Source organism: Schistocerca gregaria, chromosome 5 (genome assembly GCF_023897955.1).
Source record: "Schistocerca gregaria isolate iqSchGreg1 chromosome 5, iqSchGreg1.2, whole genome shotgun sequence".
Classification (NCBI taxonomy): Eukaryota; Metazoa; Arthropoda; class Insecta; order Orthoptera; family Acrididae; genus Schistocerca; species Schistocerca gregaria.
Genome location: NC_064924.1, coordinates 475,235,581 through 475,255,294, shown reverse-complemented (window position 1 = coordinate 475,255,294; position 19,714 = coordinate 475,235,581). Strand labels below are relative to the sequence as shown.

The window sequence follows — 19,714 nt, the reverse complement described above, 5'->3', positions numbered from 1 at the left end:
TCAGTATTGACATCTTCATAGATACTCCGCAAGCCTCAGTACGGTGCGTGGCGTACGGCATCCTGTATTATCACCAGTCTTTCCCTTTCCTGTTTTACTCGCAATTAGAGCGAGGGAAGACTGACTCTATGCCTCTATATCAGCCCTAATTTCTCGACTCTTCTCTTCGTTGGCCTTACGAGGAATGTATGTTGGCGACAGTCAAATCTTCGGCATTCAGCTTCAAATGCCAGTTCTCTAAATTTCCTCAGTTGTGTTTCTCGGAAAGAGCGTCACCTTCCCACCGGGGCTTCCCATTCGAGTTCATCGGAGTGTCTCGCTAACTCTAACTTTTTCGAACTTACCGGTTTCAAATATAGCAGCCCACTCAGAATTGTTTTCGATGTCTTCCTTCAACCCGACCTGGTAAGGGTCTCAAACAGTCGAGCGGTACTGAAGAATAGGTCGCACCAGCGTCCAATATGCGGTCTCCTTTACAGGTGAACCACTCTTTCTTAAAATACTCCCAATAAACCGAAGGTCTGCCACAGCTCTCACATGCTCCCTCCATTTCATATCGCTTTGCAACGTTACGCTCCGATATTTAAACGACTTGATTGTGTCAAACAGGACACTACTAATACTGCAATCGAACATTACTGGTTTGTCCTTCCTACTCATCCACATTAAGTGCACTTTTTCCACATTTAGAGCTAGATGCCATTCATCGCACCACTAGAAATTTTGTCCGAATCGTCTTGTATCTTCCCACAGTCATTTACCTTCGACACCTTACCGTACACCACAACATCATCAGGAAATGAATATAGATTGCTGCCCACCCTGTCCGCCAGGTCTTTTACGTATACAGAGAATAACACCGGCCCTGTCACACTTCCTTGAGGCATACCTGACGATATTCTTGTCTTTGATGAACATTCGCCATCGAGGACAACGTACTGGGTTCTGTTACTTAAGAAATCTTAGAGCCATTCACATATGTATGAATTTATTCCCCAGCCGCGGAAGCCGTGCGATTCTAGGCGCTGCAGTCCGGAACCGCGGGACTGCTACGGTCGCAGGTTCGAATCCTGCCTCGGGCATGGATGTGTGTGATGTCCTTAGGTTAGGTTTAAGTAGTTCTAAGTTCTAGGGGACTGATGACCTAAGATGTTAAGTCCCACAGTGATCAGAGCCATTTGAACCAGTTTTGAATTTATTCCATATGCCAGTACCTCCGATAACAGCCCGCAATGGGACACCATGTCAAATGCTTTCAGGAAATCTAGAAATATGGAATATGCTTGTTGCCCTTCATCCACAGTTCGCAGCATATCATGTGAGAAAAGGGCAAGCTGAGTTTCGCACTAGCTGGACGGTACGAAGAAAATTGCGGCAGTTAATCCGAATGAAAATGTTACCATTTCTACGTCTTATGACGAGCTTTTTATATTATCCACTGCTGTTAAGACGATGGGAGGCTCGTTTTAAGTAAATGTACATTGTCATTTATCATACAGCGGAAAGATAAGAGATTTTTATATACGAATGCAGCACATATCATGTACAAAAATTTCCTTTAATGACTGTAAAACTATTCGCTATGTGATATCGTTGCTTGTTAATGCTACTTTAGGCCAGGGCTACCAGTACAAGACTCATCGTAACGATATTCCCAAAACGCTTGCTGCTACAAGAAATCGGCAATGCTTTGCCCTAAGATCAGTTATATGATGATGAATTGATAATAGTACAACCGTCAAAATGAGAAGTGTACGAGACATTAAAAAATATACCTTTGAGTAAAGTAAAAGTAAATCATTCTCCATAAATGCATGGAAGTACATTTTGTCACGCAGTTCGTTCAAATGGCTCTGAGCACAATGGGACTCAACATCTTAGGTCATAAGTCCCCTAGAACTTAGAACTACTTAAACCTAACTAACCTAAGGACATCACACACACCCATGAACGAGCAGATTTCGAACCTGCGACCGTAGCAGTCCCGCGGTTCCGGACTGCAGCGCCAGAACCGCACGGCCACCGCGGCCGCCGACACGCAGTTGCAGGCGTCACCCAGTTGCGGTTCTAGGCACTTCAGTATGGAACCGCGTGACCGCTACAGTCGCAGGTTCGAATCCTGCCTCGGGCATGGGTGTGTGTGATGTCCTTAGGTTAGTTAGGTTTAAGTAGTTCTGAGTTCTAGGGGACTGATGACCACAGATGTTAAGTCCCATAGTGCTCAGAGCCATTTGAACCATTTGTCACATAGTTTACACTTAGTTGCTGAATGTTAATGTAACTACAGAAAGAGTCACCAACGAAGAATACTTAGCAGGAGAATGATTAAACATATATAATATGCGATAGTTATTGTCATGCCACGTAACACAAACAAAAAAAATTATTCAGTACTTGCAACATAAGCAATAAAGGCGTTTTGAGTCAGTCCATTCACTACTGCTAGAAACATTTCCGTTTGATTGCTCTAACAGAACGCTTACTTTGAGAGGTGACATGAGCCCCCTCTCATATATCTATCTTAGTCTGAGTAATTCTATCTTCCTCTCTAATTGCATGCGGGAAAAAGTTGCTATTCCTTCACACGCGTACTTCCCACGCAGCGTCTCTCGTCGCCCGGGTGGTTCGGTGACAGGCGGGCTTTGCTGATCTTGAAAGGGTAAGCCGACGGGTGTGAGGGAGTCGAGTGGATGCTTTCCAGACGCCGACATATAATAGCGACGGAGACACGCTCGCAGCGGCCTGAAGGAGCGGCTGGGCTAGAGATTCGCAGAAACTTAGCGAAAACACTTTCTGGCAGGCTACCAGCGAGGCGTGGGAATGACTTGTGTTCCCAAGCAGCCTTGGCGGGCAAATTCCCGCGTTTTCTGCCAAATCGTAACTATGATTGGCTTGCTCAGGGCATAGCTCCGTGACGTAGCAAAATCAGCGCAGAAATTGGCGCCAAGAATCTCCATTGGTGGAGTGGTAGTGCTTCGGCAATAGAGTGGATTTTTTTGCCGGTTTTCGAGTTGCTGATTGGAACGTTTAACCACGGCCACTGTCGTGGGAGCGGGAATGTTCTGTGTTCGGCTTGTACGGGTGCTCTTGTGGTACTCGGCTCTCGCCTTTCGGTCGGAGTAGGTTACAAGACTGAGCTCTCGCTGCTCTGGACAGCCTGCCTTCCGTTGGCTGTCTAATATACTTTTATTTGATTGTAACTGTTTAACGAAGTTGCTGAAGTTTCGACTTCAACGTAATGAGCGATCTGCGTACAAGCGACCTATGTTGTCTGTCTTGAGCAGTTTTGGCTGAAGTTGACTGTATTGGAGTTACTGTGTGACTTCGCTTGTGAAAATCAATCACTGTACCGTCAGTGATTGTGTGGCAAGCCTTCTTCGTCTCCCTCAGAGGCGCATTTGTGCTGCTAGGAAGTCTTCAGTCTGGAATAACCAGACTAGGACAATTTGTTTCGGGCTATACTCGCGACATTATCATCACCACGACGGGACGTCGAAGTAACCAGCCATCGCTTCCGGTACGCCAGATCGTGTCCTTGCAGTTAAGAAGACAGCTTGGTAATGTATGTCCGCAGCACCGGAAGATTAGGGAATTTGCACTGTGATAATCAGAACTCATCAGAGCGTGCCTGTTCGTCTTTTTCTAACTTTGTTCTGTCTTGGGTGTTCATTGTCTGAGTTCTCACTACTGAAGCAGCAATTAATGTTGGGTTGGTTGTGTGTTTTTCTCTTAAGATTTGAGTTGCAAGGGATTGGCTCCACATACCACTTCGTCATAAATGTCACAATCTAGTTTATGGACAACTTCACCTTCACAGCATTTATTTGAGTATCCAATTTGATCCAATTTGATGTATTGTAAATGTTTCATGTGTTTTTGTTTATTATTTTGTGTTTAGTCTTAATAAATCATATTGTTATTTTGGACAGAATTTTCATTCTGTTAATCGGTAGATCAACCCTATCATTTCTCACTACGTTAATGAAACCTTCCTTTATTTAACTTATTTATCAAATTAAATTATTGCAGGTGCCAAACTCTTTTCTATTCCACTTGCAGGGTCGATTACAGTCAGTTCGCTTATCTTTTTAATCCATGTGCAACAGCAAAAGTCGGAGTTAGAATAGGGGGGCTTAGAGTATCATTTACATATGTAGATTCTAGAAGAATTTAGTGTTAAATACACTGCTAGCCCCGGCACCTCGCAACTTTACTCCCATGAAACAGGCGTGCGCCTGCGACAGTATCTCATTCCGCGGAATGGAAGACTTCCCAGTTAATCAACCTTTGAGGTTACCTGATCGAATAATTTTAGTATGTGGCCGAATAGGCAGCAGGTCCACTAGTGGTACAAGGTAGTAGATGAATTTAATTTGCTGTAATTAATATTTTATTTACAGTTTTTTTTTAGGTTTAGTGAAATATCGAACCCATACTTCCTTTCGTTGACTTGCAATTTTAAATAAAGGAAACAACGCTTTGCACCTGAACTGAAGGCAAAATCTTGGAAGACAGGGTACGATGTTTTTGTAAAATAGCCAACAGGCTCGGAACATGGTGTACTTGATAAGAAAATTGTTTCTTTTTCCGCGATGATCTTAAGTCTGGGCGTTACATGTGTACGTGCTATTATCAGAAGCGAGATGCTCACTGAAGAAGGCGCAAATGTGTCAATTTAAAAATATAGTATGTCTGGAAAGGGAGTGGATGTGTGACTATTAAGTAAAGCACACAAAGTGAACTTTCGAAACTCAAAAGACCTAGTAAATATTGCAGAGTTACATTCTTACTACCGATTATTGGACAACAGCCCATGGTATTTGACACTGCTAGTAAACGAATGTTGCAGAGCTTTAAAACACTACCTACGGGATCGACGAGTATTGTAATAAACGACTGACATGGGGCACAATTTCAGTTGCTGGTTGCCTATGTAACTGCTACCAGGGGCAACATATTAATTCTCAGTACTTCATATGGCTATTGACTGAATTTAAAATATTAGAATTCTGTCATGCGAATAAACTGCCCATTAAGAGCTATAATCTTATTCTAAAGCTTTAACGCAGTAAGTCTAGTATTACAACTACGACCTGTGTTTATGTCTCGAGGAATAAATTACCAAGCTATATTCATCAAGACTTTGAGAAGGTATCAAACCTTCCAGCAAAGTCTGTGTCTAATTTCAAAACTTTACTAAACTTTGTCTCGTTGAAAATCCCACAAAACGAAGAAAGGAAAAAAGTTCATCGCTCACTTATTTTCGTCGTGCATGCAGTAAAACTCCACTTCTTACTTCTTTACCACTAACTCTTTTCACATTTTGCAGACGCTGTCCACATATACTACTGAATGCACCTGCGATGTTATATAATTGTACGACATGTAATTCGGTACCTATGACGTTTAGTGCACGGGAGTTAGATTCTTTAAAAAATCTTTTGTGGGATTGTGCTAGCTGTATACTAGTTGTGCGTTGAAGAATCCAAATGTCAGTTGCAAAGTGATACTCCACGCTCAGATTTTGTGTCCTTCACCGAAAATCCAGTAAGTTCGTCTCGAATGTTTCGTCGCTCTAGGCAGGACGCGACCCATGTTTACAGCTCGGTTGCAGTTTTTCGGGGGTTGGGTGCTGCAGCGCTATTGATCGCAAATTCGTGCGCTGCTCGACACTACACTCGGTATCGGAGGAAGCAGTTGTATGCAACAGGAAATAGAGTGGGCGGGACCAGCCGTGGCCCCGCCTACAACCGCGCGGAACCTGGCGCCGGATTGGTCGTCGCGCGGCTGGCGCATGCGCGTATCCCTCCCCCAACGAGGCTGGAAGCAATACACAGTGTCGTGTGCAGCGGGGGTCGCCGGAGTTCGCGCGTGGGAGGTCAGCCGGTAAGAGCAGCGGGCAGAGGGACACCGGACCAGTACCACAGAAGCGGCGAACCCTGCACCAAATGGTGAGCCAGGCAACCGCCAGCGCAACTTTCCTGCCCATCCTTTCCCCCCTGTAACTTCTTATCCCTGCAGCCTCCAAAGCAAATCTTGAAGTGTGTGGCTTATTTCGCTGCAATTATTTTTATATGCGAGCTGTCTTTTCCAAAATTGACAAGGTTAGGGAGTGAATGTGTTACAGTACTGGTAGTTCTAAGGAAAAAAGTAAAAACATGAACCAGTCACTCTTAACAATTCTGTTTATTAAGAACAAGTAGCATTTTTACTGGTTTTATTTAATGAATACTACTCTTAACAGTGAAAGAAAATTGTATTTGCTCTTTGTTGGATTCAAATCTCTGTCCAGCGCCTAGATTAAGACTGTAGTCTCCCTCTGTTGCTTTCTTGATAAACGTTTCGCATGTGAGTGGGCCATTTTTACTTATTTTATCTTTGTCTCACTTATTTAAATTGATATAACAACATGTTTGTGTCACGATTAAAAACCGTTACAATTAAAACGTTTGACTGTTCATACTTGAACAGATAACCAGTCATGAATTATTAACGGTGGTAAACTTCACCTTGGACACATTTAAGGCGATTGTGCATTGCTTTGCAAAGTAGCGATAACAATGCCAATGTGGCATGCAGTTCCTTGTAATGAAACACAATCACTTCAGAAATATGTCATGGAGCAAAGATTGGTGATAAGAATATTTACGTCACCATTATCCGGAGTAGTTATCAGCTGCTAAGAGTGACAGCGTCTATATTATCATTCTCCAGGGGCTACCAAGCAACCACTGAAGCGAATTTTGTCGCTAAGAGTTGAGAATTCTTATCTGTGCGACGTAGCACACTGGTGGAGCCAAATGAGCTCTGGAGGGAGATATCAACATTGACACTTCTGTAAAAGATACAGGAGAAACAGTGTTGTAGTACGAGAAAAGAAAGGTTATTATTCAGTCTTGACTTTTGCCATTTATGATTGAAATTCCGAGATCTGCTGTAGTGATAAACTACACTGAATGTTTATGATCGTAGCGAAGCGATGTAGCAACATAATTTACATTAACTGGTTATTAATAACGGTAATAAAACGAAATAAAATTCTGACCACGATCATAATATCTGTAAATAATTCCATGGTTACGAAATTTTTAATCATATTATCCCACGTTGCATGTTTTCATGTTTTGGTCTTTGCCATCTTGGTAAAGTTTTCCTTTTAGGAGCTAATAATGTCTATATAAAACTTCTCATTCTTACGTTGCTTTTATTCATAACTAGTGAACGCGGCAGAGATTCGCAACTGCTATAAATGTTTCAACATAGGATTATACAGCCAATTGGTTGCAAATAACTGTTACGTACATTGACTTAGGTTTCGACACCTACTGAGGGTGTCTTCACCAGGCTAAAATTTTGATAAATAGTAAAATTACAATGCTAAAAAGCAATGGTCAGAATTTAGAGTAGCTATGCTGAAGTCAGATTTCACTTTTTGGAACCGGTTGGCTGTATAATCCTATGTTGAAGCTAGTGTACGGTTGCTGAGTAACAGCCATGTTCAAAACCGCGAAATATGTATCAGATTTGGAATATGTTGTAACCTTCTTCTTCCCCCTCCCTCTATCATCTTCTCCTCTCCTACCCCCGCCGCCGCCTACCACCTCCTCTCTCTCTCTCTCTCTCTCTCTCTCTCTCTCTCTCTCTCTCCATGTCCTCCTTACCCCTCTCCATGCCCATATCTCCTCCCGCCCCCCTCTCTGTCCACCTCCTCTTCCCCAGTCTCTCTGACCTTGAGCCTTGTTTACTGTTTTTGCAAACAAAACCTTGATTGACAATCGAAATCGCTTAAAATGAGCGCGTAAATTGGTTGCGATCATTGCTATACGGGATATGAAAGAGACTTCAGCAGCTGGATCTGTGAGGATAGTAGCTCCAATGAAAGTACTTCACATAGTTTCAGTCTGCGAAAAGGATAACATTACAAAGCTTCATACGGTTCAGATTCCGTAGTACTATTCAAAGTGTAAACTGATAATCCATAAATACAACTTTTCTGTTTGCAATTAAAACGGACAGCGAGGAAGAAAACAAAACAACGCATTGCTGTGTATCCACTTTCTTAAAAACTGTATGTCAGCAGAACAAATAAACAGTATATGGGACAATCAGTCTGTCCTGTGGATTAAAAGCTCTGCTGTCATATTCAAAACTGACTGTGAGAAAGTAGCTAAGCCGCACATATTCACAGTGCAACACAGAATTTTATTTTTCGCAGTCAGCTTTAACAGAAAACTTGTACATTGTTATTTAAAAAATGTAGGCTAAGTCCTCCCAAATGTTTATTGGAGCATTGTGCAAAAATTTTAAGTATATCGGACAAGAGCTTTTATTTTGGTAACAGCATTAAACAATATCCTGTCTTTATGTAGTTAGTAGGCTACTGTCCGAAGATGCAGAAACATGTCGTGTGAAATCATTATTTTTCTAATCCCATTATGTTTTGCTTTATTGCCACTGATTATTTAGTTATTAGCAGTCATTCCACCGCCTAACCCCCTCCCTCATGTCCTTTCCCAATTACGTTTTTATCCTATAATCCTTTCACGTGAGACTAAACCGCTTTGATGCGCCGTCTTCTTTCCTTAACTTTTCGTCACCCTGTAGCCCTGCAACACCAGCCTCATAATCTGGTGTCTGCTCCTACGTTAGTTTTTGTGTAATTCTCCCGTTAGTGCGTGGGTGGTTTGACTTAGAATCCCAACTATACATGATGTTTCAAAATGAATATACGAGTTTTAAGGCTTTGTAGCATTTATTGCCTTTAATTTACAATTATAAATAATACGTAAAATGAAGGGGCAACTCAAACGACTCGGTTTGTAAACCTGCGCTGAAAGGGAAGAGAATGGAACGTGACTAAAGAACGTGTTGAATGAGTGAGAGTTTTTCACGCGAGCCCCAAGATATCAGTTCGTAAGGCTAGTAGTGTATTAGCAATTCCAGTGACGTCTGTGTGAAGACAGTTAAGGACACGCGTACAACCAGTGCTTATCATTCGCCTACAGACTAGGTTTACATGACAACTTTGCAAACGAAATGTTGCTGCGTGACGATGATTTTCTAGACGTGTCGTCTTCAGTGATGTACCTATTTCACCTAAGTGGAAATGTTGACACACGTAAAGCGCAAATCTGGCGGTCAGAAAATCCTCACGAGATGGTGCAGATGTAACAAGACTCCGCTATCTGGAATGTTTTCTTGTGCCAAATACCGGCGGAAAGTTTATGGACCTTTATTCTTCGGTGAAACAACTCTAACTGGTGTTTCTTATCTTGATCCGCTAGAACTATGGCTCTTTCCTCAGCTGGAAGAAGCTGAACCACCGAACTTTATTTTCCAGCTAGATGGTGCGCCGCCTCATTGATATAACTCAGTACACGATTGGTTAAACGACGTTGTACCCGACCGCTGGGTTGTCCGGAGAAGAGAGCTTGTTTTGTATGGCCTCCGCGTTCGCACAAGATCTGAAACTATGCGTGTTGTACCTTTGTGGGTTGATAAAGGATCATGTATATGTGCCTCCACTACCAGATGAGTTACTCGACTTTAGAAACAGCATTATTGCAACAATTACTCCGGACACATTGAGCAGGATTTGGGAAGAATTAGCCTATCTACTCGATGTGTGACGAATGCTGCTCACATTGAATCTTGTACGAAAAACCGTTTCAGTTGCTCTTTGACTTGATGTATTATTTGTAATTGTAAGTTGAACGTAATAAGTACTACATAGCCTTGAAACACGTATATTCATTTTAAAACACCCTGTACATACTTGTTTTTTCTTTCACACACTGTTTCCCACTGAGTTATTTCTTGAGCTTTCTTACGCAAACTGTATCTGCATTTGATAGTTCGTCCATTAAGTTTCTTTGCAGATTTTAAACTACTGTTTAGTCTGATATTCCAAGGAGCAAGATACTTCCAATCTGCTTTCGCTGCCTTTTCGTTCGAACTCCTTACTTCTTACTTCTGTACATTATAATACTGCTTCCTGTGCTTAGACTGTATTCTTTTACTTCTTGCTCAGTTTTTATAGTTTTATGAGCTATGAAACCAATGGAATGTAGTCGAATTAAGTCGGGTGATGCTGAGGGAATTAGATTAGGAAATGAGACACTTAAAGTAGTAAAGGAGTTTTGCTATTTAGGAAGTAAAATAACTGATGATGGTCGAAGTAGAGAGGATATAAAATGTAGACTGGCAATGGCAAAGAAAGCGTTTCTGAAGAAGAGAAATTTGTTAACATCGAATATAGATTTATATATCAGGAAGTCGTTTCTGAAAGTATTTGTTTGGAGTGTAGCCATGTATGGAAGTGAAACATGGACGATAACTAGTTTGGACGAGAAGAGAATATAATCTTTCGAAATGTGGTGCTACAGAAGAATGCTGAAGATAAGGTGGATAAATCACGTAACTAATGAGGAGGTATTGAATAGGTTTGGGGAGAAGAGAAGTTTGTGGCACAACTTGACTAGAAGAAGGGATCGGTTGATAGGACATGTTTTGAGGCATCAAGGGATCACAAATTTAGCATTGGAGGACAGCGTGGAGGGTAAAAATCGTAGAGGGAGACCAAGAGATGAATACACTAAGCAGATTCAGAAGGATGTAGGTTGCAGTAGGTACTGGGAGATGAAGAAGCTTGCACAGGATAGAGTAGCATGGAGAGCTGCATCAAACCAGTCTCAGGACGAAGACAACAACAACGAAATCAATGCCATCAATTCGTTTCCTAACGGTTCAGTACAACCACTTACGTCGAAAATATTTTGGAATGTGCCGACTTATCATGTAACTTCACACTCACAATCCACACAAAACCCTTTAATGCGTCGAGTTATGATTTTTTCAAGATACATGACTTAATGTTTGTAACCGAGCTGCTGTATCGTCAGACATTTGCATAGATGATTCTTAAACAAAATGCAAAATTACAGCATTCTGAATATTCAGGTACTGTGCGAAATGCTAACAACGAATAGCGACTGGGGATGCTTTTGTAGCTGCAGATGACGAATTTGAAAAGTATATAGTTCTTACAGCGTTTTTACAATTATTCCCTCCTTAAATAACATTCTGTTATTAATAGTCTTGAGACTGACGCATTTGTAATATCAGTTAACTTAAGAATAAAAAAATATACAAGGGCTCACAGAAATGACGCACTCCCCCCTACGTATCGTTGGATGGGTACAGTGCTCTCGTAATGTGCAGTGCACAGCCGAGAACTTGTGCGCTGTGCAGCTCGTTTGGACGTTTTAAGGTGGAATGTTTCCATAAGAAAATCACCGCACTGCCATTAAATTAGCTAGACCGTAACCATCACTCTCAGCTAAGCATGAAGAAGGAGACAATGGAACTTTCGCGCTAACTATTCTAGCTCACGACTTTTCTCCGTAATCAATACTAGAAAATAGTGGGAAATTCATAAGAAAGGAGGAAGGCATGGTGGTGTTTGAAACATAATTTCCACCTACTTGTTATGGACGTTGTGGTCCGGACAACACAAAGATCATGAAATCAACACTGTGATTGGCACCACAGAGTACACTAACCTCACCGCATATGTTTTAAGTACGCTAAGAGACACTAGTAGTTATTGCGGTTCAATAGCCAGGTTCAAATCTTTCAGTTTGACTCCATTTCGGTGAATTGCATGTCCCTAACCTATCTCATTTAACTAACGAGGGAAAGGAAAACCATAGTTTAACGTGGTATCGTCAAATCGGTGACAGGCGAAGGCTACATTAGAGACAGAAAATTTTGGTGGTCCGATCAGGGTTCGAACCCATGACCACACTGTTTTCAGGCACACGCGCCACCGTTAGATCACCAGGCCCGACATGCTAGCAGTGAAAACTACTTACAGAAACAAACCACCCAAATGACGATCGAGAAGATACACCCTATTTTGCGAGCTGTGAGACGCTACCGACTATAAGACGCACCCTAATTTTGAACCAGTTTTTATTATTAGACTGCAAAGCCAGACTGAAAAATGGTTCCAACTTTGTAAAACCCAACCGATTTTTAAAATCACTGAAAATCGTCGCTTGGACTTTCTTCTTCTTCTTCTTCTTCTTCCTCTTCGTCGTCATCGTTGACCTCTTCATAAATAAGATGGTCTTCACTGCCATCGAGATCGCTACATATGCCGCACTTCGTGAAAGATTTAACAATAACGTCTTCTCTCACTCTAGACCACGACTGTTTTATCCATGACACACATGTTTGATTGTAGGTCGGTTTTAACCATCCATTTGTCCAAATCCTCTCTCATATACATTTTAAATAGTTTATTTATCGAGACATCAAGAGGTTGCCATTGTGAAGTAAGTCCGCCCGCAATAACAGCAAGCTCTGTATTTTCCTGTCTCAGTTTCTCTTCCACAGAATTTTTCAAATGAGTTGTAAACTGATTTAGCACATGTAGAGAACTTCTTCACTAAGGCACTTTTCGTTCTCTCCCACACTCTGTTAATCCTCAATATCATGCCAACCTCCTCCATCCAACTCCTGTCATGTACGTGAACAACAACATTTGTTGGTATTTCAGAAGTTTTGGCATTGTTTTGAGCTTGAAAGTGATAATTGGATTAAGCGTGGCAGCGACAGCACGTCGTGAAAGGACATCATTGTGGTGCAGTTTTTCATGTCCTCTTGTTTCTCTAGTTACAGTTTGTCACCTTTCATGGCAAGTGTTCAATTAATCGGCACATAAGATGTCAAGAGAAGTTTCGTCCAAATTCGCTATTTGGCTTAGTGACACACTGGTTTTCTTTCGATGTTGAATAATAAAGTTATGGAGAGAGAATATTTTCCCTTCATACTCTTGTGGCATTTTCCGAGATATTTTGGGTTTGCTCCGCAAGCTGAGACCATGACGCTTAATAAACCTGCAGCCCCAACTAATTCTACCCTCAAAGTAGGCCTAACTGAAGTTCCACTGTAGCGCTAGCTTATGAGCGTGTATTTGAATCATTTTTGTATTAATTCCAGTGCCATTTTGACGGTTCTTGCATCCACTTCAATACGCTATCTTCTAGTTTTGGAAATTTTGAATTCAGTCCTTATCTTCTTTACTAGCCCTAATCGCTAATGTTTTTTCTGTTAGTGGAGGACTGAAATGCCGTTCAGCTGCTCTATTTCCACGTTCTTCTGCATGTGCTATTACTTTCAGTTTATAGCCCACATCATATGTATATCTTTTATTTTTTCCGTTACGAAACTAGTTACTAACAAAAATATAGTACTGTTACCAGTAAAACAAATCTCTTTCAGTTAAAGTTTACTACTACCATCGACTGCAATGACGCATCATAGGGCCGGCCGCAGTGGCCGAGCGGTTCTAGGCGCTACAGTCTGGAGCCGCGCGACCGCTGCGGTCGCAGGTTCGAATCCTGCCTCGGTCATGGTTGTGTGTGGTGTCCTTAGGTTAGTTACGTTTAAGTAGTTCTATGTTCTAGGGGACTGATGACCTCAGAAGTTAAGTCCCATAGTGCTCAGAGCCATTTGAACCAGTTTTTGGACGCATCGTAGGCTAGACAGTGTTATGAGTTTGTGATGGCAGGGAGGCAGGGAGATGGTGTTAGCAACCTTGTTAAACCCCGCAATTCATGTTCGTGTCTTCGATGCATTGCTGCTGCCAGTTCAATCCTGGGCTTCCAGATAGAGATAGGGTTCCCGCGGCATCGAATATATGGTCATTTTTAAGACTGGTGAGAATTTTAAATCGATCACTGAACGCTTTTTTATTAACTTCGAGTATAAGAAGCACCTGAATTTTGGACGGAATTTTTCGAAGAAGAAAGTGAGTCTTATAGTCCATAAAATATGGTAAATGAAATGTAGTATGTCACCTTCACGTCAGAATAATCAGCTGTTGGGTGTAAGAGCAGGCCAGAATTAATCTGAGATAACATTTCAAGCATTATTTACAATTAAATAACAAAGTTCAACAAACATTTATTTTAGAGAATTAGTTTCCGCATTACTTACAGTGAAATTACTTGTACCTTGATTGTAAACCGTTTACAAAAAATAGAAACTTGAACAAGAATATTTAGGTAGGCGCCAACGGCGACAGAATACCTGGAGGTACAGTCATCGTAATAGGATCACCCACAGGTCCCCACAGACAATGATAGAAACGTTGTTACAATAACTACAATAGACTAAAAATTAGGACTACATTTTAAATATTAACGGAACCCCAATAATATTCTCTTCTTTCTTCTTTGACCAAAACTACATTAAAATCTTAAATTATGGCAGAGCAGCAATACAATGTGCACAAAAAAATTTTGATGCTGCACTTGATCGAGCACAAACGGCCACAAATAATTTCATCCTTGGAATCTTTAAGAAAATTCCAATACGCTTCCAGGAGGCCTCATGTTTCAATATCACTGTTGATAAGAAATGTATTACAAATATTTTAAAAAGGTTAGCTTAAGAGCAAGTACCAGCTTGAGGATATTTTTTTAAATTCAGAACGGCCAGAGCTAGCCACGGTGTGAAACTTATATTTACTTGATTAACCTCAACGAAAATAAAAGAAAACGGCCGTAAAACAGCCTCTGAGCGGCAACTGTCGTTTGTGAAATAAACGACGTAATGACACAGGAGCTCAGTCCTTAGCACAAGGCGCTAAAGTGACTCCACTGTGTGATTCCGACTGCACAGCAGCTTTACAACGTAAGTAACATAAATTTATAAGCAGTTTCCTCAATACGAGAAGTTGCATAGTACCTGAGACTACGGTTATCAAGATCGAAGGCACTTTGGTCTCAGTCGTACAAGAGAATGTTTCACTTATTGTTAAATAGAAACATTAACAAGGTTACTCAGCAGTTTTACCTAGTTTGACGTTCATAGCTTAATTATGAAGTACCAAACACACAAAGATTACTATGCGTATGCCTCGTGTTGCCTTTACCCAAATAGACAATTTCCCACAGAACACGGATTGCACCGGTTCAACCACCACTTATATTGTGGTTTCTCCTATAATACAACAGAACAAGCTGCTATTGCAGATTTTACAGTGAATCTAAAAGTAAGTCACACGCCGGCAAGCACATAAAAACTACAGTGCCGTTACACAGGCAAGAAGAATGTTCACCTCATAATAACCATGTGAATTAATACGTTCATATTCCCGGTAAAGGCAGTTGACATCAAGGTGCATGAAATTCAGAGCAAAGCGTTCGCCGACTACGGCCGCACGGTACGACCCAGTAACCTAGGGCTGTTGATAAAATATGGATATTTTTTCTAAAACATATTGATTTATTTCGCCAGCATTTTTTACCCAATATATCGATATCAAAATGGCAATTCGTATTATTTCATATCATATTTTTTCGCAATTCTCGTTTAATGTTAGAACCTTTCTAGTGGTATTGTAGTAAATCATAATTTTACTTTCGCTGTGTGAAGGTGTCTTACTAGTTTTTGAATGTTCATCACGTCCAGTCTTTCTCTTTGACTGTGTAAAGCAAGTATAGGTAGCACAAAGAAGCAGTTCGATTGCACGGAGGGGTGGCGGTTTGGATGAAATAACAAGATTTCTGATGTGAAGAAGGAGCACATCAGTTGCGTTAAAAATTTTTTTTTAATGCAGTTTGTGTATTTCTTTACATCGGCATTCTTCAAAAGCAGTTGCTGAAAATGATGAAGAAAAATGTAAATGACAAGACTGGTCTTTGCGATGGGCGGAGACGTGAGGAAACCTTATGCAATCGGCGCTTGGTGCTACCAGCTGAAACTGCAACGCTCAACTCCACCACGCAGTTTTGACACTACAACCGCTACGTCGCTGGCGTTTGGAGATATGAAAAAACCGGGAAATCGACTTGAAGTGTTTCGGAGAATTCCGATGAGTGCCGAAACTGAAGGACGGACCCGACATCTTTTATTGTGCCAGTTACAAATAGTTAGAAAGTGGTTACAGCCAAGTGTGAAGGTGCATCGTTTTCCTTTCAATTTTTGCTCTAAGGGTGATAAGGAGGCTGCTATCATGTTGATGTCCAGAACATCTAATAATAAATCAATACTGAAGTATACAGCCCTGAAAGCGGCAGTATACTTACAATGTGCATCCGATATTTTCAGAGGCCTGCACTTCGATACACTTCCGACGATGCATCGATACTTTTATCGATATATCAATCGACGATAATTATATTTTTATTAATATCAATATCCTCGATTCCCTGTTTTGTTGTTGTGGTCTTCAGTCCTGAGGCTGGTTTGATGCAGCTCTCCATGCTATTCTATCCTGTGCAGGCTTCTTCATCTCCCAGTACCTACTGCAACCTACATCCTTCTGAATCTGCTTAGTGTATTCATCTCTTGGTCTCCCTCTACGATTTTTACCCTCCACGTTGCCCTCCAATGCTAAATTGGTGATCCCTTGATGCCTCAGAACATGTCCTACCAACCGATCCCTTCTTCTGGTCAAGTTGTGCCACAAACTTCTTTTCTCCCCAGTCCTATTCAATACTTCCTCATTAGTTATGTGATCTACCCATCTAATCTTCAGCATTATTCTGTAGCACCACATTTCGAAAGCTTCTATTCTCTTTTTGTCTAAATTACTTATCGTCCATGTTTCTCTGCCATACATGGCTACATTCCATACAAATACTTTCAGAAACGACTTCCTCACACTTAAATCAATACTCTATGTTAAAAAATTTCTCTTCGTTAAAAACGCTTCCCTTGCCATTGCCAGTCTACATTTTATGTCCTCTCTACTTCGAGCATCATCAGTTATTTTGCTCCCCAAATAGCAAAACTCCTTTACTACTTTAAGTGTCTCATTTCCTAATCTAATTCCCTCAGCATCACCCGACTTAATTCGACTACATTCCGTTATCCTCGTTTTGCTTTTGTTGATGTTCATCTTATACCCTCCTTTCAAGACACTGTCCATTCCGTTCAATTGCTCTTCCAAGTCCTTTGCTGTCTCTGACAGAATTACAATGTCATCGGCGAACCTCAAAGTTTTTATTTCTTCCCTATGGATTTTAATACCTACTCCGAATTTTTCTTTTGTTTCCTTTACTGCTTGCTGAATATACAGATTGAATAACATCGGGGAGAGGCTACAACCCTGGCTTACTCCCTTCCCAACCACTGCTTCCCTCTCATGTCCCTCGACTCTTATAACTGCCATCTGGTTTCTGTACAAATAGTAAATAGCCTTTCGCTCCCTGTATTTTACCCCTGCCACCTTTAGAATTTGAAAGAGAGTATTTCAGTCAACATTGTCAAAAGCTTTCTCTAAGTCAGCAAATGCTACAAACGTAGGTTTGCCTTTTCTTACTCTTTCTTCTCAGATAAGTCGCAAGGTCAGTATTGCCTCACGTGTTCCAGTGTTTCTATGGAATCCAAACTGATCTTCCCCGAGGTCGGCTTCTACTAGTTTTTCCATTCGTCTGTAAATAATTCGTGTTAGTATTTAGCAGCTGTGGCTTATTAAACTGATTGTTCGGTAATTTTCACATCTGTCAACACTTGCTCGATTCCCTATATTTCTAAAAATATCAACAGTTCTTCAGTAACCATGCAAGTGAGCCTCTGTACGATCCCGGGCGGCCAACGGCCCAAAATTCGCGCTCGGAGCCACGCCACAACAGATGGTACCGGCTCGCCACGTATTGGTGTTCACTCCCTGGCGTCACGCTGAGCCGTTCCTCCACTCCTCCGATCGACGGTTCGGACACACGCTAATCACTCTGACACTCGCTAATCACACTAGCGCCACCGCGCATGCCCGTGTGGCTCACAGGGTCACACACTCGCACCAACCGACCGAAAAATTGGACGTGTGTAGGCGTTTTGACCGGCCGACCGACGGACATTCCTTATGGGGATGTCGGACGGATAGGACCACCCAACAGCCGGCCCTCACTCCACTCCAGCCAACAAATTCTACCTTGCGTAGCACTGTCGTGTCAACCTCAGAGAAAACTTCGTCTTTAGTCACTGCGTGCGGGATTGAATGTTGTTCTAATATACATGACAGGGCACGAGGTGGACGAAATCTTAAGGACAGCGGTTCTGATGAAATTTAAATAATGCAGTTGTTCGTGTGATATGTCATTTGAGCAGTGTAGCAATATAAGTTGCAAGAAATGAAACAGTTTGTTCATTTTATTAACGAATCCAAAAGGGTATCGTATGCCACTTAGGGAGAATAAAAGTCGGTTGATCTTCTGTGTTTCTGACTTAGATTTTATTTCCCGTACTTATCGGAAATGAAATATAAAAACCGAAATATTAACATCCAATAGACTTTAATTCGTAAAATGTACTTGCTTCACTGTTATAAGTCTTACAGAAGTACAGCCTAATCCAAGTTCTCTGCTGTGAAGAGCAAATTGTGGAACTTTTTTCCAGTTCTAACAGTTGCTGTGTGCTTATTTCTTTCTTGTTCGATTTCTAATTGAGTTTACCGCTAAAGACTTCCAGGAAATTGGGAAGGTAAAAACAAAAATCCGGTAAGATACACTAAAATCTCCCTGCATACAAATGTATCCACTATAATGGAAGTGTGAGGTACTAATAATGTTTCCAAAAACCCTGGAAAAACGCGCATCGAAAAATTAGCCTGCTCAACGGCTAAAATGGTGCACGGGCCCAGCACAGTGTTGCCTATCTAACGGCTTCTAGGGGCAACAAAAAATTGAGTTTCGATGTTTTACACAATTATTGACACATTTTAAAAACTTGAAATGGCGTCATAATCTACCCATTAACAGGTACAATCTTACGTTAAAGGATTAAAACAACTAGCCAAGTTTTAAAGTGATAACCCGTGTGTATATCTCAATGTAATGTAAGTCATAGCGAGCAAATTGCGAATGACACAGACTATATTCAGACAGTATTTGACAATGAGGACACCAGACGATTTCCAACAAGCTCTACACTTAATTTGAAACATTTTCCAATATTTTTCTCGCCGACACAAACCGGAAAATAATGAAAAGAAAAAAGTGTATCGCTTACTACATTTTCGCTATTTATTCACTGAAAATTCAGCATCAGGAACGATGTTTTCTTATGTTTTCACTACTAACTGATTTCGCAACACGTTTTGCAGATAGTATCCACATATACCACCGAATATATCTGCAAACTTACATCATTATGCAACACATAGTTCAAAAAATATGACCTCATATGCACTCAGATGCGTGAAAAACTAACTTTTCTTAAAAAGTAGCGCAAATTACTTTGATTATACTCATCTAGTGGATATTCCTAAACTAATAAAAGGAAAATAATTAGGCTCTGCAGCCATAAAGATTTTAATGTTTAACACCAAATATTAAACACGTTAACTCATTCGCAAAGTAATCATATGTTTGAAGCTTCTTTATACATATGATTACACATTGTTCATAAGTTTACGGGGAACTAACAGACATTTATCGCAACACTACCTGGACATACCAGACGCAATCATAGTCAGTGACGCAGCGGAAGTGCAAATATAATTCCTTATTTTACACGTCCACCCGCAAAAAGTGTTTGACTGTGTTGCCATCTGAGTTTCTACATAGTATTATTGAAGACAGAAATACGTCGCGATTTCTTTGGATTGATTTATGAGACTACATCACGAAGCCTAATCAAAGAAAAACTGAGCAGAGCAATCCAGATAACGAGATCCCTCAGAGAAAATTGCTCTAAT

General features: G+C 41.1%; 1 protein-coding gene across 2 annotated transcripts in view; it reads left to right on the top strand.

Moving 5' to 3' along the window:
• The first annotated feature begins 5,874 nt into the window (after window positions 1-5,874).
• The window catches only part of LOC126272574 (uncharacterized), a 123,438-nt gene continuing 109,598 nt past the window's right edge, over window positions 5,875-19,714 (top strand). For both annotated transcript variants that reach the window (XM_049975498.1, XM_049975497.1), the window contains exon 1: window positions 5,875-5,951. In XM_049975498.1, the coding sequence (XP_049831455.1) occupies window positions 5,949-5,951 (3 nt within the window). In that variant the 5' untranslated portion in view covers window positions 5,875-5,948. The remainder of the gene's footprint in view (window positions 5,952-19,714) is intronic.